The 24,393-nt window shown below is 38.8% G+C and overlaps 2 protein-coding genes and 1 long non-coding RNA gene across 4 annotated transcripts; 2 read left to right on the top strand and 1 right to left on the bottom strand.

Moving 5' to 3' along the window:
- Window positions 1-203: 203 nt before the first annotated feature.
- LOC142043349 (uncharacterized) lies at window positions 204-2,869 on the top strand. The gene is made up of 2 exons (XM_075054436.1): window positions 204-1,473; window positions 2,145-2,869. Exons 1-2 carry the CDS (start codon window positions 1,009-1,011, stop codon window positions 2,772-2,774), a joined length of 1,095 nt encoding a protein of 364 aa, XP_074910537.1. The 5' UTR covers window positions 204-1,008; the 3' UTR covers window positions 2,775-2,869.
- Window positions 2,870-3,609: 740 nt separating this feature from the next.
- EOLA2 (endothelium and lymphocyte associated ASCH domain 2) lies at window positions 3,610-6,435 on the bottom strand. The gene is made up of 3 exons (XM_075054444.1): window positions 6,301-6,435; window positions 5,424-5,707; window positions 3,610-4,003 (listed from the first exon to the last, which is right to left on the bottom strand). The coding sequence occupies exons 2-3, from the start codon at window positions 5,674-5,676 to the stop codon at window positions 3,786-3,788; spliced, it is 471 nt and encodes a 156-aa protein (XP_074910545.1). The 5' UTR covers window positions 5,677-5,707; window positions 6,301-6,435; the 3' UTR covers window positions 3,610-3,785.
- LOC142043352 (uncharacterized) lies at window positions 5,719-14,285 on the top strand. Of its 2 annotated transcripts, XR_012654023.1 has the most exons (4): window positions 5,719-6,394; window positions 6,433-8,083; window positions 12,162-12,235; window positions 12,951-14,285. It is a non-coding gene; the product is annotated as an uncharacterized LOC142043352 (long non-coding RNA). The 2 variants fall into 2 exon arrangements; XR_012654022.1 differs by lacking the exon at window positions 12,162-12,235.
- Window positions 14,286-24,393: the final 10,108 nt, after the last annotated feature.

Raw genomic sequence — 24,393 nt, 5'->3', positions numbered from 1 at the left:
TAGCAACTTACATGATGTTTTTGAGTTAGCTATGTAAATTTTCATGTAAGTATTTCAACTTTTGCACTGGCTTGGGAGTTAAGTGTTGGTTTTGTTGCTTTTCCAGTTCCATGTTTTAATTCTTCTTGAGCAGCATGTACACCATTCTCCCATTAGACTGGCTGTCTAATAAGCTGTTCCCTCTTGCATCATGCGTGCAGTCTATGCCAGAAACATTAGTTGTGGGTTTTACAGCTGTTGGTTAGCTGGTATAAATATCATAGCTTGGTCTTCGTTACCACCTTTGTAAGAGTGTTGGTGTAAACGATTAAACGTTTCAAGATAGGAGCTCACTGGTGTTGGTGTATAGCATTTTCTTGTTTGAAGAAAGACCTCCTTGGGCATACTGTCTTGGACTTCCAGAAGAAGCTTTAGAGAAATTTAGTCTTTGAAACCTATACTCTAGTAGCTTATAATAACACGTCAGATACTCCCACGTCCTTGCAGCTGCTCTTTGTGTTTAAGTGAACCCATGGTTTAGGTAGCTTAAATACCATGGATTATGTTCCCTTAGTGTTAGTATGGCAGTAAGAGCAAAGAGTGTATGGACATTTCTGCATGTGTGAAAGGTGTGCACCTGAAAAACTTCAGAGATGTGGTGCTTTCATTCCTAACAATGCCGACCTCCCTCTTCCTCCCTGTGGACCAGCTAATGGCTGAAACCCAATACAGCACTGTCCTATCCTATGCTTAAAATTTTGCTGCAGTTGTATTTACTTTTTGGCTCTTGAGTAAAATAAATAAATAAATAATCTGTAAATGAAAAGCAACAAGTGCTATTTAGCACTTGCTGCTGCTGTTTCATGTTGCTAGGAAACAGATGCTGCTTTGTGATGTGACTGAAGTTTGAGGTTCTTACCTTGGAAGTCTCACTCAGTTGGTCACTCTTCAGCTGGCTGGCTGGCAGGACAGTCTAGCTGCTAGGGTTCAGCTGAAAAATTTACTCAAACTGAGAAAAAAGAATTTAAAATGGGGCTTTCATCGGAAACTTCATGTGATTCTGTTTTGGCCAAGAGATCTGTTTTGTCAGACTTGAATTATCTCCGTCCAGCGTGTGATGAAGCTAGTGACACTGCCTTCGGACCTCCAACAGAAGAACCCTGTTCAAAAAGAGAGCATCTGAATTCACCTGAGAGCTCTAGCAGAGGCAGTGCCTCTCCATGCTTCAGCTTTATGAAGAAGCTCTGGGATGTTATTGAAAGCGGTCAGTTTGAGTCCATTTGGTGGGGTGACAATGGAAAGTGTGTAGTGATTCATGAAGAATTTTTCAAAGAGGAAGTACTAGCAAGGAGAGGACATCTGAGAATTTTTGAAAGTGAGACCACGGAAAGCTTCCATCGTCAACTCCACCTGTACGGCTTCGGCAGAAGGCTGTGGCATTTTTCAAAATCAGGCTCACGCAATGACTTGCTAGCAGAACAAACAACTGGGGAGGTATGTTGGATCCTCTACATGCAAACTAACTCTCAGAATATTCTAGTGGGACAGATTTCTGTTTCAATTAAATAAGCCTTTACTACATATGAGATGAGGGTGGTAGTACATATTCTGATTGTCATTTGTTTCTCATCTCATGTTCAAGAGTTTTTGAGGTAGCATTTGAGTAGTAGAAACACTGATAAAATATACATTGGCTATTTCCAATTACTTTGGGCACATAAAATGAAGAGATATTCTTATCGTATCAGGATTGTTTTTTCTTTTTGGTATTTGCTACCTGTCTTGCTGGACCAGATGTGCAGTTTTCTTGTGGCACTTGCTGAAGGCTGAGAAGGTATGTGCCAGCATCGTATAGTTATCTACATGTTCATTCCACGCTAAAGTGGCTCAAAAGTAATGGTATTTGGGTTTCTAAATCAGTTTGTATGCTTTTGATAATCCTACGCTTCTCTGCTACCAAGTGGCAAAACCACAAGGCTGGTTCCTACTTAACAGGACTGTTTTGCACCATTTTACTCAGCCTAAACTTCAGGTTTAGAACACCCCCAATAGTCCTTTTTAACATCCACATTTCTCTTTTGCAATTAAAATTCTTAGTTCTCCTATCTTTGTGGTTTCCAGTCTCAAGGTGGTGGCAACTAACTCTTTTCCTTTGCATATTCTAGTTTCACTTCTACTACAACCCAAATTTTAGAAGACGTTTTCGGTATCCGCTCATGAAGTATAAGCGAAGCTTTGGTCCAAAAAATCAAACGCCAGCAGGATTTTCACCGGAAATGGATTTGCATGCACGCTGCCAGAAAAGAAAACCAGATGTTGAGCTTGAGTGGGAAACCACTTTCGAGGAGGAAAGTGGTCCATTCACAGCAGGTCCAAGGGAGAACGTGCCCACCTCTGCACCCAGGAAGATGGCACCTGGCAAGCGACGTGCCTCTACATCTGCACGGAGCGCGGCTCTGACACCTGCAGACCCTGCGGCAGCGGTAGGCAGGGAGAAGCTCAACCCTCTGGCCCGCTCCCTTTTGCCGCAGCACAGCAGCCCCGGCCCGGCTGCCGCTTCTGCTGCCGCTGCCGCTTCACGGGGTTGCGCCGTGCCAGCCGTGCCCAACAGTCCCTTTCCACCAGGGCTGGCACCTCCCGCCTCTCCAGCTGGGCTGGCAGCAGCCGCTGCTCTGTCTATGCCAAGGCCACCTCAGGGCCAAACTCCACCAGACCACCGCTGCCTGACTTGCACTTGTGGTCCAAACAGCGGACCTGCAGGCAACAGCCTTGAACCCCAACCCGGGGCACGCTAGGTGCCTTCTGCAGCTCTTCTAGATGTTGTGTAGTCCAAGGGAATAGAGTCTCTTAAGTGTTCCAATAAACTATCTGAATAAAAAGCCTCTGACAATTGTCCTGTCCTGTTTTGTAGCAATGCTTGGCCTTGGGCCTTGCTCCAGAAAGTCAAAAGGATTTTCATTTTAATGCAGGGTGTGAATTTTGAAAAACTCTTTAATTGCCAAAATTAGTAACTTCTATTTGTTACTTGTCATGCTTGTCTTCAATTCAGTATTAGATTCTTCAAAGCTTACTAATATTTTTCATCTTAAATGAGAGAAAGTATTATAATACTTGCTTCATTTAATTTTGTAAAAGCACTTTCTAACAGAGGCCTTTCTACAAAGGCTGTCACATCACAGAGCTGTATACTGCAGACTGCTCCCCCATCATATGCACATCTAATGCACCTAATGTGAATGAGGAAAATCTGGTCATTTCTGGAAGCTTTACATTCACAGCATGACACACACCATGTGCAGAAACCTCATCCAGCAAACTTCTACCTGAGAAGCCCCTAGGACTGGCTGCCTTAGATGACCTCTTTCTCACCTTACATCCCACAAATGTAAGGTGAGTGGGCTGTGAGACAGATGTCATATTAATGATGGCAGCCTGCTTTCAAGCACCATTTTTCTGAAGGGTCCTACAAAACTCTTTCTTCCTTATATAATTGGAGATGCATGCATCATATAATAGGGTTGTATTTACTAATGTTTTAAATTGGCACAGAATACATCTTTAAAAACATCACATTTACTTGAAGTTTTTTATATAGGAAAAATGTAGTAAACCATTAATGATTTTCAGTAATGGTCATAAAAATTACATCTTGTTTATTTTGCCTCAAAAGAGCAGTTCTTCAAATGTATTTGCTATTACAAACCATTAGTTTTGGAAGGGAATCCTAAACAACTTGCTGGTGTTCAAGATGCTGACTTGTGAATTACAAGTGTGCATTTAGGCAGGAAAAATGACAGGGGCAGCACCTATGCTTCTGGAGGGATCAGTTCTTCGGGGATGTCCACCTGCCACACACCTCTTCTCCCTCTGGCAGGAATCGGTTCCAGGAGCCATCTTGGATTTGAAACAACAGTCAAGTATTTCTGTTCTAGATTACTGAGGACAGCTTTGTTTTCCAGCTCCAGAATCTTTTCAGGAGGCAAGTTTTCTGGATATAGTGATGTCTCTCCAATGTCAATTAATCCTGTATTTTAAAATATAAAATTAGTTGGCTGTTTGATCTCCTAGCAAGTTTTCCAAAAGTAAACGTCCCATACAAACCAGCTAATTTGTTACCAGAAGAACACAGTATGAAGCACACACACCTCAAACCAGTGTCGTTCACTGCAGAAGATGGCCTACATGACTGAACCTAAGTTGGTGAAGAACAGGTGAAGCATGCAGTTACAATATTCACAACTCAGTGATACACAATTCTGTTAAAAGAAGCCTGCATCTAAGGAGATACAGCTGCTACCAAAACTCCTGAGGTACATTTGGCCTTGAAACAGCTTCATTAAAAATAAAACTCCCTCTGTTTCTATCAGGACACTATTCTATTAACATTTTTAAATCATCAAACTTTATGGAAAGTCCTGCTCTCTGGAACCCTTTTAGTGTCATAAAAGGGAATTTCTACATTGCTTAATGATTAAAAACGTTAAAATAAAGATCAAAGAAGCTTTGATACCTATTCAACAATTTAGCATGCAATTTATGTCAAGGTTGCAAATCTGCATATTACTTAGTACCTAACAATTTTCAGCACTGGAGAACTGGAACAATTTTTTGGTATATGCGATAGAAGTAATTTGTTGAGCAAGAATAGCTAAAAATACTCAAATGAGAATGCAAGACAGATGGTGTAACAAAATATACCTACAAGAAAAGATTGCAAAGTGAGTGCTGGATTAAAACTTTTTAAGTATACAGCGCAGCAACATACAATGTGTGTGTTTCAGCACAGTATAAGCAAAGAAACACCACTCCATCCTAACTCTGTGTTACAGAAGCAAACTTCTTCACTGCCCAAGTAACAAGAGCAATGGAGCATTTGTAGAACTGAAATAGGATTTATTTATGTAATACTCTAATGTGACATGCAAAGCACTGCAACATCATGACTCCACTTGACTATGAGTACTGTAAAACGGTTTCAGCAAGAGTTCCTAAGCTCAAAATGCAAAGTGTGAAATTGACATTTATTATTGTAAAACAAAATTAATATGCAACCCACGTTATACTATCTTACTACATGATGAGTTAGCACAAATCAATTTTATTTCTTGAACAGACTTTAGAGTTGTAGCCTAAAGTTTTTAGTAGAGTGAGTGTATTTTAAAAACTGAGGCCCGAATAAAATTCTTCACACCTAAGGTCAAAGATACTTCACATTTCCAACACAATAAAAAAGAATAAATTTTGTTTACAACTTCCCTCACAGACCTCTGCTTATAGTGATAAGGAATCAAAATAGCCCCCCAGTCACAACTCAGGCACCACTCCTTCAACATAAGCATTAAAGCAATGTTATAATGAGCCTAACTGTGTAAAGCAGATGTGTATTTGAGTAAATGTTAATGAACTGAAAGTTTGCTTGGAAAATATAATCCAAGGTTGCTTACCTGCAATAACTCCTCTGCCAAATCTTTCCCCTTTATCCAACAAATCTTGCACTTGTTTTGGTGTCATACCAAACCTATTCGAAAGAATTGCTCTCCATGTTTCATCTTGCCAGTCCTTAACAGCTATATGAATAGCAAGGGTGCAGTTCTTGTAGTTTGCTAGCAAAGGACGCCAGCGAGTCTCTACTGTTTTGACCTTGTTTAAAACTAATCCCGCATAGGGCTGTCGGAAGGAAAGGCAACCAAATTTCATCGTTTTCCTCGCATCAGAACCCGTTTATTTCCTATGAACAAACGGACACCCGGAGATTAGTCTTTAGAAACGCGTCTGTGACCATGACACACGACCAGATCTGCCTGAGCAACTGCCCCAAGCTCAGGATGCTGCGCTAAACCGACCTGCGCGCTGCCTCCCGCGGGGGGGGGGGCAGACGGACGGATTTTCCCCTCCGCGGGGCCCTCGTTCCCAAACGCCGCCCGCCCGCCCGCCACGCTCCGGGCACAGGCCGCCCTGTGCTGGCGCTGCCCGAAACGGCCGCCTCAGCGCCGCCAGAAACCACCCCGGCCTCGGCGGGGGGGGGGGGAGGCCGCTGCACCGTCGGGCCGGCACCCCGCGACCGCAGGCATTGCCTCCGCGGGCGGGAGTGGTGAGCGGGGCATCGCGGCCCGGCCCGGCGCCGCAGGCCGCGCTCGGGAGCCGGCTGCTCCCCGGGCCGGCAGAGGTTTAAAAGCCCGTTCCTCAGCGGGGTAGCCCGGGGCCGGCCGCGGAGGGAGGCAATCCTCCGCGGCCACCGCCGGCAGGGCCCGCGTCCCGCTCCCTCCCCCGGGAAGCGCTCCGCCGCCTCACAGCGCCGGAGGCCCCGCGGCCGCCTCTTACCTGGCTGCCGCCACCTCCGCTTGCGCGGGGCCGGCGGGCCGTGCTGCCGCCCCGCTCGGTGCCGCGGCGGGGAAGGTGGACGGCGGCGGGGAAGGTGGACGGCGGCGGGGAAGGTGGACGGCGGCGGGGAAGGTGGACGGCGGCGGGGAGCGGCCTTTGCTGCTGCTGCTGCCGCCGCCGCCGCTGGGGGTGGCGGCGGCGGGTTCCCGCCCGCGAGGTTGTGAGGGGAGCGGCGCGCGCCTGGCGGCAGCCGGCGGCCCCGTTACAGCGCCCGGCTCCGCTGCCGAGGCAGCGAGGCCGGCACCCGGCGGCGCGTATTTTCTCTCTTTGTTTTTTATTTTATTTTTTTTTTTTGGCGAAGAGGGCGGCTGTCACGCACCCAGCTTCCCTGTGGGAAGTGAGGCTGGCGGTGAAGGCCTGGCGAAGGCTTTCCGGAAGAGCGCGGTGCCCGGGGGTGTGTTTCGGCGGTCGCTGAGGGGAGGAGGCGGCTGGAGCGGCCGCTGCCGGCACTGCCGGCGGGCCTCGGCTCTGGTGGTGGACTCGCTGCCGATGCGCGCCGCCATCCCCCCCCCGGCAGTAAAATGGCAGCAGAAAGTTGGAAGCAGCGCCCTTGCCCGCTGCAGCACGGCAATTGGGCCCGCAGCTGGAGGGGCGAGCAGAGGGCCTCGTGCTTCTAGAAGTAACTAAAAGCCGTTCGGCACCTAAAAACTCGATGGTGTCTTACCTGCCGGCTTTCTTTGCCCAATAGCTCATTTTGGACAGAATTGCCCAAAATGTTTTCATGCAACCCTGCTTGTTGAGGAGAATCTCATTTGTATACTCTTGCCACTTGAAATGTACGTTTTGTGTCAATGTCTTGCCTTTCTAATACAAATATTTTGAACAACACAGTTACTGTTTGACAACAGAGGTTTTATCTGTGCTAGTCTCGTTGTGCTCCCTGGTAGGCCATCCCTGGCAACAGGGAGCAATATGCGAAGGCCTAGTGTAAAAATAAAAACTGAGATCTCACGGTAAAGGACAATTTGGAAAAGGGGGTTAAAACAGATGTATGGTCCCACCATATTTGTTCAGTTTTAACAGGATAAGCAATATATCTTTTATGTTAGTGAACACATGTTTTAATGGAATTTATTTCCAAAATAGACAAAGTGACCTTATTAAGGCAGACCCTAATGCTGAATAGCGAGGGGCTGGTAAAACAGCTACTGATGCAGCAAGTTGAACAGTTGAGATCCTGCCTGAATTTCTGCAGGTATAGAAGATAAAAAATGCAAATGCATCTGTATCCAAATAGAAATCATAGGAGAGTCATCTTTCCTGTAAAGCCACATCTATCAGTTGAGGGTTACAAACATGAGAAGTATTAGGGGAGTTTTTCCATGCATGCAGCATCTTAGAGAAAGAAAGAAGGGAGGAGAGAAAGGAGGAGAGAACATTCACAAAAAGGAATGAGTTTGCAGTAGAAGTAAGGAGAGACAGGCAAGAGAACAAAGGAGGAAAACTGGGAGAGTTGGAAAAGAAAAATTAGTAATATTTACAAAGGGGAAAGAGAGCAATCAGCAACATCAAATCCTGATTTTGAATACTGGTTTCAGCAACTTAGAATTTCTCCTATGCTCTGTTGAACCACGTTTTTCAACCATGAGAAATCTCAAAATTATTTTAATAATTGCAGGAACTCAGAGGTGGAAAGAGAAAAGTGATCTACCAGAATTCCACTGAAAGAGAGATGGGCTGTTCCTTTACTTAAGAAAAGCAGAGGAACTTCATCTAGCAAAAGGTAAGATTAAAGAGAGTATTCTTTTTTTTTTTTTGTCCAGGTCTATGACTTTGTGAATAACAGATATTTATCGGTAAAACTTTGCCTGTAACCTTAGTATTCTGTAACTGCACTGGACAGTATGGTTAGATGATGGTTTTCTGATGATAAGCACTTCAGATAGCTTTTATGATAGCCGTTTTTGGTGTAAACTTCAAATATACCTTCAGTGAATGTTGTGTATTCTAAAATATTTTACGGCTGATAGACTTTAACTGTTGAGACCTATTTTTTTCTTAGTACCATTTTCTGAAATCCCTGCTGTTGTCATTATCCTTTTTTTCTCCTGGATATTTCCAATATCTTGATCAAAATGTTCCAGATGGAGTCATTCTAGTCCTTTATACAATGCCATAGTAACAAAAGAAATTAGTAGATGACATGAATTTAAGGTCATTGTAGTTTTTACAGGCTTATTCTTTTAAATGTTCTTTGCCTTTAAGCTATTTCCATCTTACGAGATGTGCATGGTTCATTGAAGAACCTGTTGAATCTGTTTAGAGTTGCAAATATGTAATGAGCTTTCATGCTTTTTTTTGGTATTTGCTTTTGGTATTTTTCCACTGCATAATTACAGTTTATGTGAGGGTTACTTATTTTGGAGAAAATACAGGCCACATTTTTTTCATGTTGTGTAAGTATGTGTTAGCTTTATTTTACGCTCATGTAACTTATAGCAGGCTTTGTATCATGTGTTTCATCACATAAATAAAATAAATTTTTTTCTTGTTGTAAGAAAAAATCTCCAAGGTACTTAAAATCTCAAGTCTAACAGTTCTAAATAAAACGTAAAAAGCACAAGACTTGTGTGCTACTACCAAAGGTGAATAAACATTATGTTAAAAATCTCCTGTCAGAAAACTAGCTTACTTGGTTTGTAGAAACCTTGTCTAATACATCCTGACATTCACTGGAAGACATAGAAAACAGTTTATAGCAGCACCTAACTAAGGCCCTGAAATTATCAAATTTTTTGTGTGTGTGTTCAGCCTTTTGTGTGATGAGTGGTAAACTGACTTTAGTAGGTTTCCTCAGGATATGAGATAATGATTTGAAGTGTACAGCAGTGAATATGAAAAAGAAAATTCATTTCGATCTTAGCAGATGATCAGCTTATGCTTGACGTCTTAGATGCACGTAATTGTCTTTTGGTCACTGTGGCTTTCACTTGCTAACACCAATCCCAAATTATCTGATCTTGGCACAGTACCTCACATGATGATAATCTCAACAACAGGAAATTCTACAAGTTTGGTCTATACTTCGTTTCAGTGTCTCTAAATTAGCTTTCCTTAGGGTCTCTCTAATTTTAATTTTGATAGAATAAAGGCTGCATAATTCCGATTACAGAACGTGTTACTGCTTTCTGTGGAGCTAAAACGATGCCTAGTACATAATTTATAAGGACTCGGGCCTGATCTCATCTAGATAGGCAAGCATTGCTGTGTTTCTTGTCAAATTCGCTTAGTAGCTGATTTTACATGATTCAGTACACAGCAATAGGTGCTGGGATATCTTGGGTCAGAATCAGGTCAAGGTACTTGATCAGATACAGTTCATTTCAGAAGTGGGTAAAGATATGGTGTAGTATGTTCCAGGATATTGGAGGTCAAAACTGAAATTTCATCTGTTAATAACCTGTGAAATACAATACAACACAATTATTTGTATTGAGTAGTCACTATTTAATAGTCGACATTCACGAGAAGCTAGGATATGTTCGCATGTGAACATCCATTGCGTTTTCCTGCATTTTAGAACATCAGACAACGTAAAGTGTGATGCTATGGCTCTGTATTCTTTTGGCAGCAATTTCATCTTAAGGACTTCTACTAACCTTCTACATTTTGCCCTCTTTCCCTTAGTTTTAATCTGTGTCTCATTCTAATATTGTAGTTTATGAAGCCTCAGTACATGCTGGAAAACCAGCTTCATGTTATTCTTATACCCAAATAAAGAACTTCTTTAGTTGGATGAACTAAAATACTTACATTTTACCATGCTGTTCTATATTTCTTTGTATATATTGTGAGAAATTATGTCTATCTTAAGTGTTTTAGTAAACATATCTCCAGTTTCTTTAGATGATTCTCTTATTTCCAGATTTGTTGCAACACTGTGTTTTCTGAACAATTCTCTGAAAATGTGAATCTGTGGTTCCCTCTTTATTTTTACACCTCACGCACCCCCGCCACTCACCTGTGAGCAGACTACATTTCTGGTTTGTAACACATCACTGACATTGCTATGCTCATCAAAAGTTTTGACATTATAAATAATCGGTAGTTATAGTTTGTTGGTTACTTATAGCAGAGTTTTCCATGTCCGAGAAATATTTTTATTAGGTTTCTCAGTGTGGATAGCTTGGTGGTAAAAATGCAGTTGTATTTCAGAGTGCTATTCAAGAATAAAATGCATACATACTAAATTTTCTCTTATCCAGGTCTCAGTATGTTTTTATAACAGATCGTGTGTATATGACAGATTTCATATAAGAATATATACACTGGTTTTTTGTTTTGTTTTTTTTTAAATACCCAACATGAAAGCATAAGGTAGAGTGTGAGCATTAGCCTCCAATATTTGCTTGCTGTAAAACATACTGCCTTTTGTATTAGTATGTTGCAGTAACTGTATAGTGGTATGTAGTAGCTAATATACTAGAAGTTTTTTCTGCTTTAATGAATGTAACTTCTTGTCTCTATCATGGTTTCTGTACAGAAAAAAATTCACTGGAAAACTTTGTCCTTTGTTTATCAATATTAATGGCGGTAGCGTCATTTGAAAATCAAGTGTGTTGCTGTGATGCAAGAAAGCCTTGCTTTCTTGATTTAGAATTAGCTCCATAAATCAAATTAAAAAGCATTATTTCTTTTGTACAGAACAAATGCACTTGCTGGATAAAGAGTGCAAGGAAACTTTCTGGCACGTTGCCAGAAATTAAAAATAAATCTAATGTGCTTTGACTGTGTGAGGTGTTCTTTTCTGTTTGCTTTCTTCTGTTAAAGTAGTTGAGTGCCTTCTAACTTCAAACACTTGAATATGGACAGAATAAATGGCTTCAGAAAATACCTGCATGCACATCTTCTTAGAAAGTGCTTTGGGTTATGGAAACATATAAGTGGGACGAAGATGAATTTGTGAGAGATTTAAGAAGGATCTGTTTTCTGGGATCAGACAAATTAACATTTAAAACAGCTTCTAGTCACATAGTTGCAGCCTAGGTGGAAACTTCAAAAACTCTTTTCAGATCTTCCTTTGGCTATGGGAGACATTAACTTTTCTGGAGTATATGCAGATGAATTTCTGACAAAGGGACATGTGTTTAGTCACGTTCCTACTGAGGATGCACCTGAAGCTGTCCACATTGCTTATATAGCTTTGCAGCATATGCAGTGGAAGAAAGAGCCGGCAGTTCACATGTACTGAGACAGACTAGATGTGATGTGAAGTAGCAACAGGGATCTTATTAACATGAGAGTTGAACTCCTAAGCTTCCATCCTAGAGGAGTGTTTTCAGATAATTTCATTGTAAATTACTGGGCTTTTCGAGTGGATGATAGTTTATCTCAGAAAAAAGTAAGACATACATAATACCTAGGTGACTCTCTGCGTACTTAGAACATTATTTTGGTGATATTCATGTTGCATTCTAGTCTCTGACTTTGACACCCTTAGTCCTCAAAGTTGCCACAAGTGCCTGATTTTCTTACTTGTCTGGGGCAAGGAGGCAAACATTGTTATTTCTCTCCAGAATATTACATTCTGATTAAAAAGTTTTCCAAACACTGATGTTATGATTTGGATCTTTTATGTAAGTGGGGTCCAAAGACTTCTGATAGGCAAATGTCTTTGCTTCCTGCAGCTATGCTTATTTTTCTGTGTTATTTAAAGCAGCTAAATTTGTATATAAGGTACCACTCTGTGCACTGTTTTTTGTATGAAAGGTTCTTCTCAGTACTATACAATGTGCTAGACACCCCTAAACCTCCATTCCCCCCAACATAGGCAGTGTCCTGCCTTGTCCCTTTTACATTAGGTCTTGCTGCTGAATTTTCCACATATGTGAACTGGGCATCAGTTGTGTGAGCATGAGACAGGACAGGTCTGCTGGTGAGTTTTATCTGTTTAGTGATTTATTTCTAAACGTTAAGATTGCTAATATTCAGAGACCATCCTGGTCCTTCTGCTTTTCTGAAGGTTAAAAGAAGGTTGTAACTACAGGCTGAACACCAAGCTAGCTGATTTAGAAACATCTTGTGTAGCTCTCTGTAACAATCTTTTTTTTGATTGAGATACGTGGCTTCATGCTGAGGTAATCTGCAGGGGAAGGAGAGCTTGTAGTAATGAGCTCTCCTTCCCCTGCTGATTATTATGTCCAATCCACAGGCAACTCTGAATGCAGTATGTGGCTGCATAAAACATTTTTAAAGATAAGACTGATCAACGCTTTTTTATGGCCATGGGTCCACGACCAGGGTTTATGCCCTGTAAAATGCTGAAAACTTTTTTTTTTAATGAATTTGCACTCCTGCTATAAGGGGGATAGGTATCTTTACTTCGTCCGACTACTGCTGTTCATCCAGCTTTATAATTATTTCAGGTTTTAATCTGTTTTCAGATGCAAGGTGTTACTGGAAGTTTTGAAAGATCATTTAGAGCTATTTCTAATAGGTAGAAAGTTCACACTATCTGTGGCAGCTAAAATATGAATGACTTCCTTTGTTTCCTTAGTAACATCTACCTTATATGACACTTACAATGCTTAGGAATTCTTCAACAATTTCTACTGTGTTTGACTAAGTACCTTTTGATTCTGTCTCATCAGGAGACACTTAAAGAAAGAGGAGAAAATGAATTGCCTCACCATTTTGAATTAATCACAAAAGATATTCCTGGCAAGAACTACAAGAAGAAGAATTTATGTGCAGAAGCAAATGCATTTTAAAACTAGTTCTGTAAGTTCTTTTGTAACTAAACCATTACTTTTTGGCTATGGATAAAACACTAATAAAAATGGAAAATGCAGTTTTCCTCTCTGAATTCAAACTTGCAAACTAACTAGCAAACACTGTCATCCCTGAGAGAAGTGCCTCCATATCAGGGGTCAATCTGGTTCTGTTTCGTGTTGACTTTTTTGGTTGCGTTTTTTTGTGGGAGGGTTTTTTTTTGTTTGGGTGGGTTTTGTTTGGTTGGTTTTGGTTTGGTTTGGAATATTGGTGTCAATATAAGCCATGTTAGAGAAGGCACCAATAAATGGTTTGTTACATTACTGGGAAGGATGTTATTACTGGGAAGGATGTTATTAAAGAATTTAGGAAAGATGTTGCTTCTAGCTGATACAGGTTGTTTTTCTATTCTTCTGTCCAAAAATATTGGAGATAAAATGGAAACTTTTAAAACAGATGTGCATATAGATGCCTGTATAGACTTGATGTGCATGTTTATGATCATGATGATTAGAAAAATGTATAAAACTCAAATCTAGAATTGATTAGTTTGCCCTGCAATGGTTAAAACTGTTTTTAGCATTCTACGCAAGATTTAAAAATAGATAGTTCACTTCTGACTTTCTTTTTCTAATAATCACATGTGTGTATATTACTTTAGTGAGTTTTGTGGTTTCACTGCAGTAATAACTGTTTGTCTGTGGGTGTTGGTTTATATATGTTTTTTCTTATATGTATGTATTGAATCTTAGGTCATATTTTGAAGTATACCATGTCATACTTTCTCTGCCTTTTCTTTTGTTTTCAGAAATTTTTCATACATATTGGACTTCTGTCGGGTGTCTTGATTTCCACTTCCTTATTGTCCCCATTAGCAAACACAGTATATTTTCATCATGCATGTCTACTTAGATGAAGTGTTACCTTTTCTTAGGCATACTTTCAAAGATAAACCAGTATAGTATCAGTTATTTCTACAGTGTTAGTCTAAATATACACTGGAGTACTCTATGTTTGATTTTAATCATTAATCAAGATGTCAAATGAACCTAATTTCTAATACATCAGCAAGCAGAAATTAAAATAAAATATAGGCTGATTTTGTCCAAAATCTGAACATACCTTAATTATCAAAGTAGTTTTGAATTGAAGGCTTCTATCTCCTTCATTGTAAGTAAACTCTGTAAATACCTTGTATCCTATTACAAAAACAGAGCTCAACATATAGATGAGCTCTAAAATAAAAGATTTTTTTTTTCTCTTCGAAGTTTAATATGCATTCTTCATTTCTTATAGTTAGGTCAGCTGGACCAAATTTTAAGAGTTATGTTCGTTTAATGTTGCTGTCTTCTCAGTACCTATCTTTCTTAGTCTTTTCCAGCATTCCTCTAGGTGGCACCATGACCCACTGAACAGCTCCTGTAGACTTCAGAGCAAGTCACTTGTAACTACAGGATGTGACTGCTGGGTGATGCAAACACATTTTCAAACTCTACTTGGTCGTCCTTCTTTTAACCACTTGTACTGTTTCTCGGAGACAACATTGTTTCCATACTAGGTCAGAAATAGTAATGATTAGAACATGGACAACAAATTATTTTAGTAGTACAAGCTATTATTTACTTGAAGAATCAACTTGGAAGTATCTCATGTAGATAATTTAATTCCTTTGCATTAAAGGGAAGGAGGACACTGACACTGCAATGCAATAGACTATGACACACTTGTGCTTATTTGGGTAACAAAGGACTACTGTTGTCTGTATAGAGCTTCACGGGACTACATGCTTCATTTAGATCTAACTCTGTTTCCTAGTCCCTGCTCCAATCCTAGTCCTGCTTTACTGCTAGTATCACCAATTCTTCCGCACCTCATGCATTGTTTCTTTAGTCCCTAAGTACAAATACCTGTGGGGTAAATGAAAGTCCTGCTTCTCAAGCATGCTAAGATTAAGCAAAAAGAATTTAATCTGATGGTCTGAAAAGCGACATAATTAACTTTTATGGGAGGACTAAACTGTATGATCATTAGATACATGTTTTGTCTTCATACTCAATATCATACCAGTTCTTCTTTGGAATGGGGAGCAATAGAGATTTAATGATGAGGAAAAAAAGAGAAAAGCTAGTCCTAGCCCATAGTTTTGTTACAGGTGGAAGAAGCCTTCTGAGAGAGCTGACAGCAAAACAGGAGCAGATGTTTTAGATAAAGAGGAGTTGGGAATCTTTTACAGTTAGTGTTTTATTGACAGTAGAGCTTAAGTTAAAAGGCAACATGATATCTGCTGCCCAGTCCTACAGGTTATTTGAGAATTTTCACATAATAAAAAGGCTGATGGGATTATTATTTTCTCTGTATGTGATGGTGGCTAATGAAAAGTTGATATTATGAGAAGTTTTTGCAGTCTTCTGTTTGGAGCATGTTTTTAATGATTTTTAGAATAAATAAAAACCATTTTTGTTGGAGTTAATGAGGTTATCATCAGTGTCCTAGAACACTTGTCTTGGAGACTTATTGCAGCCTAACTGAACATAAAAGAAGGTTCATCATGCAGGCAGATAAGTTTTGCCATATAAAAATATGACTTAGAAATGACAGTAAGCAACAAATAATGAAATAATTATGAATTGTACTGCTCCTAAGTCTGTCACTGTTAGTGAAAAGATTGTTCTTGATTTTAATATCTGCACAGTTGTAGCTGTCGTCTATTTGCTATCAGTTGCAGATTTGAAGTGCTGTTAACAAAACTCTAGAACACTGTTTTTCCACATATTTTCTTCCTGGTTTTTTTCATTCGTTAGACTGATTCTTTGTGTCTGTATCTACACTAGAATTTACCAGGGTGCAGAGCTGGTGCTGAGAACCTGGTATTCCCAGGATTTGTATTTCAGGGGATCAGACTAGCTCTGATCTCATCCCTTGGCATCTGTTTCACGTCTTACAGTCATTTGCTTCAGAAGTTCCTGATCTGAACTAAAACACCAATATAAATGCAGTCTGTATGTACTGTATCTGAGAGTACCAAACTGATGATGTCCCATAAGCGATGTATAGTTTAACGTCTATTCACACATACGTGCGCACACACTTTGGGCATTTTTAATAGGTCTTCATTTTCTAGTTACACTTTTGAAAAAGTAACAGTCCAACTTCACAAGAGCAAAAAGTGTGGGCTCTGTTGTATCTAGGCTCTTTGTGTCAGAGGTTAGTAGCAAATACTAGTTCCTTTTCTAAGAGCATATTGCTTTACTGCTCATTTAAGGGGCTTTCTCAAACAGATCTGATTTATATGATTGCTTAGCAAAGGAAAGTCTTACCAAGTTACTTTCTTCCATTTTAATACAGCATTGATCTTGTGAGTTGAAATTCATATCTGGAAAAACAGTTTCCTTCTGGAGCTAATTTGTGTCACTTGGTGCTATGGATCAGTATTCTGTTGATCAGAAATGCATTACTCTGAGACATCATTTCTTTACAAATATGTATTGTGGTTCCAGTTCATGGATTTGGAGAAAGTCCTAAAAGCAGAGGATAGTCTTTTAGATTGACTTGTCTGGTACAAATATTCTATGTTTAATATATGCTTGTATAGTGTTATTCCAATGGACTGCCAACTTTTTTGTCTACTTGCTAGTCAGATATTACCAACAGAAGTAACAGTATGCAAGATTAGGAGTACATTTATTTGTAAAGGAAGAGGAAGTCAGGGCTGTGTGGCAGAAATTATAAATCTGGAAGAGGCTGGTCAAAGTGTTCTTTTCTAATACAGAATTCAAGCTTTGGTACTAACTTGAGGGTGTCCAGAACCCTAGTGCTTGTAGAGCCCTGTGACATGCAGTTTCTATAAAAAGTAAACTCAAGTGCCACAGTAGTCGTAAGTTCAGTACCTCTGCTTCCTTTATTTAATTTCTTATATTTTTCTTTTTATTACATTATCCTATCATTTTCTAATAAGCCTAAGTTTATTAAATTTGATATTTTATTGGAATAAGTTCATGTTTATACTCAAATTTAAACTTTGTGATTAATCTGTGCATGTTCCCTTTTCAATGCTGTATGAATAGTGTGTTTTGCTATCATTTTTTTTATCACCTTGTTCGGTTGATTTTGTTATTAGTTCTGTATCTTTACCTTTATATAACAATCAGCATTTTACAGTGTAGTTCCCTTAAATATTTTGATTCCTTTTGCAAACATTAGTTAGAAGGAAGGCCAACATTTTAGAACATGGTTACATAAGTTTAGCCTGTGAAAATCTGAACATTTTTAATTTATATGTTCACTGCTGAGAATGCAGACAGAAGTTTGTGAAATGAGTCAGTCAGTCATATCTAGAACTCAGAACTGGCAAATCTCTTGCTACAAGTCTCATCAGAAGGAGGTGTTACCCTCTCTGGAAGGTGTCTTTTCTCTACTGGCTTGTTAGGCATATGCATGCATGAGGAATGGATCTATATAACTAAATAAGTAATAATAATCCTCCGTGGCATTTAAACATCTGGCATACTTCAGTTTAAAGTGTGCACAGAAATTACCAGAGTTAAAACTAAATGGACTTAAATCTGTGTAGAGCCTGAAAATAGCAGTTCTAGATATAAATATTTAAACCTACTTGAAGTCTGGTATATCAATTTTGGCAGCATTGAAGACAGCAGAGCCTCCAGTGTTGTTAGTGCCTGTGAAAATGGCACAGGGCAAATGCAATGTAACAAAGTTTTACAGCTTTAGATTCCCACATGTAAATTATTTCTATGCCCAGTACTTAAAATCTAAAGCCACAACAGGTTTTAATCTCAGGAGATATGGAATCATGTTGATGTGAGAGAGCAGGACTGTGAAGCCACTACAGTATTTACTTGTGTATCATCTATTACATATTCTATTGCTTTTTAAAATGGTTGTGCCATACATCACAAGCTACTAGAAACAGTCACTTATGTGTATGTTTTGCTTAAAGAAACTGAATATCCTTAGTAACTTGCATGCTGTAGTTATGTTCTATTTGTTTTGCTAAATGCCTACTTCCATTTTAGTAAGGTAACACTTACTTTTGTTAATTTTCTTTTTGCTTGTAATTGCCAGTTACCACAGACAGATAGTAATTTCCTATGCACCTTCAGGAGCAAGAGAATGAACAAATAGCTGCCAAGTACTGGTGTGTTTTCACACAGAGGATGCTTCCCCACTCCAAACTGTAATTCTGCAACACCACAATTTTTAGCCAATTGTTGTGGTTTAACCCCAGCCAGCAACTAAGCACCAGGCAGCCACTCACTCACTTCCCTCCCACCCAGTGGGATGGGGGAGAGAATTGGGAGGAAAAAGGTGAAACTCGTGGGTTGAGATAAGAACAGATTAATAGAACAGAAAGGAAGAAACTAATAATGATACTAATAAAGTGACAATAATAATAATAAAAGGATAGGAATATACAAAACAAGTGATGCACAATGCAATTGCTCACCACCCACTGACCAGTGCCCAGTTAGTTCCGAGCCCCGCCCCCTGCCCTAAGCCAACTCCCCCCAGTTTATATACTGGGCATGACGTCATGTGGGGTGGAATATTCCTCTGGCCAGTTTGGGTCAGCTGTCCTGGCTGTGTTCCCTCCCAACTTCTTGTGCCCCTCCAGCCTTCTTGCTGGCTGGGCATGAGAAGCTGAAAAATCCTTGACTTAGTCTAAACATTACTTAGCAACAACTGAAAACATCAGTGTGTTATCAACATTCTTCTCATACTGAATCCAAGACATAATACCATACCAGCTACTAGAAAGACAATTAATTCTATCCCTGCTGAAACCAGGACACCAATCTATAAGAACAACAAACCATTGATTCATTATTATACTTTTTTGATTGTACTACTTGTGATGTAGCTATATGTTCTAAAACATTCTTTGCAAGGTAAATTATTAATAAGTAATCTTCAGTTTGTTAATAACAAGCCCTTACATTTGCCTTTTTTTTTTTTTTTTTTTTTTTTAAATCATTGGGGAAATTTTTTACTTCACTGTTGTGGGATCATATAAATTTCTTTTTCTTTAGTCTAGGGTGATTCTTCAGTTCTTCATTTGAGTGAGTCTTAACATCTTTATTAAAATATATCTTGCGCTCTAGTAGTTTTTCAACCTCTACCATGGTTATGTGTCTGAAAACAACACTTAGAGTTAGAAATGCTAACGTCTGAATCCTATGTAGCTTATTCACTTAAATAAGTGGTTCTGCTTATTTCTACTGATGCATCAAGTCTAAAGAACCCAAAGCTCAAGATCAAAAGATGATCTTCCTGGTAAATATGCAGCATATAGAGAGCTAGCCTTACAAAACAATTTTATATATTAGCATTTTCAAAATTATCTACATAGAGGAACCACTGAAATACAACTTTATATTCACTAGGACTAGACTTTATCTGTCTAGACTTCATTATGCAAAGTGTTATTAAAACTCAGTGGTATATTACTTAACAGATTGATCCATAATGACATATTTATTTGGCATGCAGAGAGTCTGTATGAATTTTGATCTAGTGGATACTGTTTGGTTCTTCTATGTCACAGTAACTGAGGTAAAATGGGGTACTGTGTGTGTGGCCTTCACAAGCAGTGCAGACTTCCCTAATGAATTTTAGTTACCATTCTCTTCTGCAGTTATCAAAAGTGTCCCTACTCAAGTTCTCATACACTCCTGAAAGAACAAGCTGTGTGTAAGGATGTTTCCTGGAGAAACATAAGAAAGAATTGATCTGCTGCAGGCAAGGGGACACTAACTTCCATGTGACACCCTGCTGTACTTGGTGGTATATGCTATTACATACAATGAGTCTGATTTCAGTCAACAGAACAAAACATTTAGGCTTGTACTTTAGCACAGTGTGTATACGTGTATGAGCAGTTGCCTTTAACAAGAGATGCATGTGCCCCTTGTGTCTTTATGTATATATGTACATGCATAAAAACAGGTGTAAGCTGGAAAGGTATCTTACATTAAAAAAGTGTCTGCACATATGAAAAAGATAGTGGTTTGTGTAATCTGTATAACTTAAAAAGTGGTTTCTAGATATGTCATGTCTTGCTAAAGTGTTCTCTCTTTTAGTTACAAGTTCAGCTATGTGATCAATGAAGAGTAAAACTAAAATAGATTGAGTTTAGCAACTAAATAAGCCTGCAACAATAAAAATAATCGTTATCTTCTGTCTCTTCCCCCTTCTATTTCTTTTTGCATTTTATCTTCTTGCCTTACATCTTCCATCCTTCTTGGATTATGTGAAAATGAATCCTCATAAAATATTAAAATCTGAATGCTAACCTAAATTATTAATAATTGAAGCATCATTATAGTCGCCTTCTATAGCATGTGACCTATCCTGCTCCTTATTGGCTTTCCAGCTCTGGTTGTCCATTTTTGGGGAATAGGTATTACTAATTTCCAGAGCATGCTCAGAAAAGATGGTTGCTCACATAAGAAGAATGGTAATGATATATTTAAGCACATGTAAGTAAGTATTAAGAAATACTTCTTTTCTTCTACTTTCTGTTTTCTTTTTCCATTACTGTATATTGGGATAGTTGGAGAGTATTTCTTTCCCATTTTAACTGACAGCAGCTACTATATAGGTTTTTCTTTGTTTCATCATTTTCATTTACTTTTTTAAAATATTTTGCCATTACTTTTACATTTTAAGCTTTGTCCACAACCTCTCCTAACCACAAGAGCTCTGAGAAGCTGTTGTTTGTTTACTTTAAGACTCCATCTGCCCAAAGGAGGATTTGGGGAGAGACTGATAGTTTCTCTGTATCTCATTTTTCAGGGATTCTGTAGGCCTTCCTCATGAACAGCAAGTCATAAATATTTGGATTTTGATTGTGCTTAAGTACAGGGATTAGAAGTAGCCATTTCAGTTGTGATACTCTACTGGGAAGACATTTGCCTGGCAGTCTATTTGAAAATAACACTGGCATGCTTATCTCCTTTGAAACACCTCTAAACACCCACACACATCCCCACAGCCTGCCATGCTTTCACACGCACTGAATTGCCAAGTGACCAAGAAAGCTAGTGATAACTATTAAGGATGAAATGATTGCAAGATCAAGTCATTGCAGAAGTCTCAGGTCATTACACAGGGTCTTAAACTCCTTGCAGGTTTTAGAAACTTCCAAGTGTCAGTGATGGTAGCTCTGGGAAAGGGCCATCCGTACCTTTTAAAAAAATTCCAAGTCATTCCATCGTTCCTGTGTGGTGTTCCAAAAGCTGGCATTTGACAAATAAACTTCAAGAAAAAAACTTAGAGGAAAAAAGAACAAGTTTGCTTATTCAATAAATAACTTTTATTGCACATGTTCAACCCTAGTGTCGTCTTCCTAGATTTCCTGTGTTACTTCTGTTCATGCACTGAAGATTCAGATTACTGTCACGTGATCCATCAAGATGGCTTGATCTTATATTAATTCATTACAGTGCACAGACCCTGGTTTCAGTGAGAAAGAATTTAATAATTATAAAAGCCATAACTTTGGAAAATATTTACAAAACTGTGTGATGTAGCTCAGATAGAGCAAAGGATACCTGTTTATTTACACGTGTGGGTAATTTTTGTTGGAGGTGCCTAGAAATCCAAAATTATAGCAGAGCCCCTTTGCAATAGCAGTGCATACGGAGATTTTCAGAACTATGTGGGTGGCTAGAAATATGTCTAGGCTCCTTGGTCTGTTCTCTGAATTGGTTGGATGTAAGCCAGGTAGTCACACTAGACTGCACATCATACTGTGCTAATGCAGTTATCCAGTTGTCTGAAATAGAGAAAAACTTGGGCTTGTGTACTTCTGTTTTTGTAAGCATATTCCAAGCTGATTTTTTTCCCCTCAGAAAACTCCTATTAATTTCAATTGGATGTGTGACAAAGTTTCTAATCAGTTTTTAAAATTTCAGACACAAACCAAGACGACAGTTTCTGCCCAAAACTGACATAGAGAAATGAAACAGCAAAAGATAAAATCATCTAACCGAGGTCACACAGGAAATCTATCCAAAAGTATTAAATAGGTCTACAGATACTGAGTTTTGGTTCGGTTTTTTAACCTTACATTCACTCTTTTTGGGTGCAAATGTTCATTTTCATAGTTGTCTTTTTGACACTGTCGAAAGACAGTTATTATAACTGTTTAATCTGATCTCTATTTTCTATTGTGAGGTAGTTATTAGTGCCCTATAAAGGATTGTCTGGATCTCTGATTTGCTATCAGAATGTCCCAATTTGTCCATTAATCCTAGCCAGAAAGTGTAATAGTTTTTCAGAACATTCAGAATAAGAACCAAGACTTACATGGATTTCTTTGTATGGTTATAAATTCAGAAAAAAAAATAGGGTTTCAGAGCTTGATTGTCTCATTTATATAGCTAACTTGCTTTCAAGGAGTGGATAATGCCCTATACAACCAGGTAAGTGAGCAAAGTGGGACTCTGAAAGATCCTGTTCAAACAATGTTACACTATATCTAACAACTGCCTACTGTTGCTTCTTTGAAAATGTTGATGTTTATATTGTTTTAATGTGGGAACCATGATGTCCTTTGCCTTTTTTTTCAAAGATGCTCTGCTAAGAGACTAGACTGCTACAGTCAAGTTGTATTTGTAAAGATAAGAATTCTGTACCTTTTTAGACAATCTTCTTTGATAGTATATTTAGAAATTGAGTCAGTACAATGAATTATCATCTTGACAAATTCAGAGTTGCTGTACATCTTATGAACATATCTTAGAAGACTTCAACAAAGGTTTATTGTGATTCTTTGTAGAAGGCTGTTAGTAAAAATTATGGATTGCATTCCAAGAACCATCTAACTTTACCACAAGTTTTGGTACTTCTTAAAAGGAAACTATCAAGTTTTTTAAGTTATTTTTTCTGTTTTAAGCTCCCAATATGACACTTCTAAACACAATTTCTTTCTAACTTTATTTTGCTCTTTGCCTTTTGACATGCACCATTTCTTCACCTCTTTAACACCATGGACGTATTTGGCTTTAGGTTGTACTTATTCTGCACAGCACTATGAGTCAATGATGTCAACATGACTTCAGAATAAGATTTGTTCTTTAGCTTGTTGTTCTCACTGAAACCTTGTTGAGGTGAGCTTTTAAATTTTTGTCATAGAGACATCCATCTTGATAAATATCTATACTGTTATAGGAAATCCTAGCGATTTCATTCCCATCACGGGCCTTTTCCTTACCTTTCACATGTATTATTCACCAACATGAATTAGAGCAAGCATGAAAAATACAGTGTACATAAAGTTTGGGGTTTCTTAAATGCATTTTGCAAATTTTAATTGAGTCAAGTATGTGATTCTAGCAACCTGACCTGAACTTGTTCTGTAAGCTGATGGTGGAAGACTCTATCTGGTGATCAGTCTGTGTCCTGCTAAGCTTTCTGACTATGACAGCTCTGAAGAAATCTGGAAATATTTTGACCAATTTCTAAAGAAATTAAAAAACAAATCTTAAGAAATCTTAAGATTGCCTATATATTTTGTGAATATCTGTCTTAAAGCTGAGTTAGAAGCTGTATTTTTCAGCAATTTAAATACTTATTAATTCCTTGTGATTGCAACTTCTGTTATGTTCTCTGTGTAAAGTTGTCATTTTCCTTTCATACTCATCTGGATAACTATTTGGCACAACATAACTGGCCTTGGATAGTTAAAGGATTGTTATTGAAAATGAAAAGGAGGAGAAACCTGATGGCCATTAAAAGAAAGCTGCCAACAGAAGGTTTTAAAAGCACATCTTGTGTATATCTACATGTGTTTGTATCACAGTCTGTAAAACTGTTTGTAAAATACTGTGCTCAGTATGTCTAAGCCATCTGAGTCAGCTTTAGTGTGAACTGGTTAGTTGCATTTCACATCATGAATCCACTAAACTGTGTAACAATGATGGATGCATTTTTAAAGATCTGGATATACTGTGCTTTCTCTGAAAGTAAGTGCAAATTATGGAAAAGAAAAAAAAAAAAAAGATTGAGGAGTTTCCAACTATTTTTGTCCCACCCAATCATCATTCTCAAGTCATCTCATTTATTATATGTGAAAGAGAGAGAAATACCCCAAATCAATGTATTAAGCTAAACAACTCATGGACCAGCTACTGCACTGAGCTATTCCTTACGTAATTGAAGTCAAGCAAAGTGTAAAACGATAATTAAAAAAAGGTATGTAAATAAGGGTTTCAACTGGAAAAAATACTGCAGTTCAAGGCACTCCCTGTTTCTGGATTAGGAACATCACTTCAGTCACTACAGAACTCAATGCATGGGCAG

Source organism: Buteo buteo, chromosome 22 (assembly GCF_964188355.1).
Source record: "Buteo buteo chromosome 22, bButBut1.hap1.1, whole genome shotgun sequence".
Taxonomy (NCBI): domain Eukaryota; kingdom Metazoa; phylum Chordata; class Aves; order Accipitriformes; family Accipitridae; genus Buteo; species Buteo buteo.
This window is presented reverse-complemented; position numbering and strand designations above follow the sequence as displayed.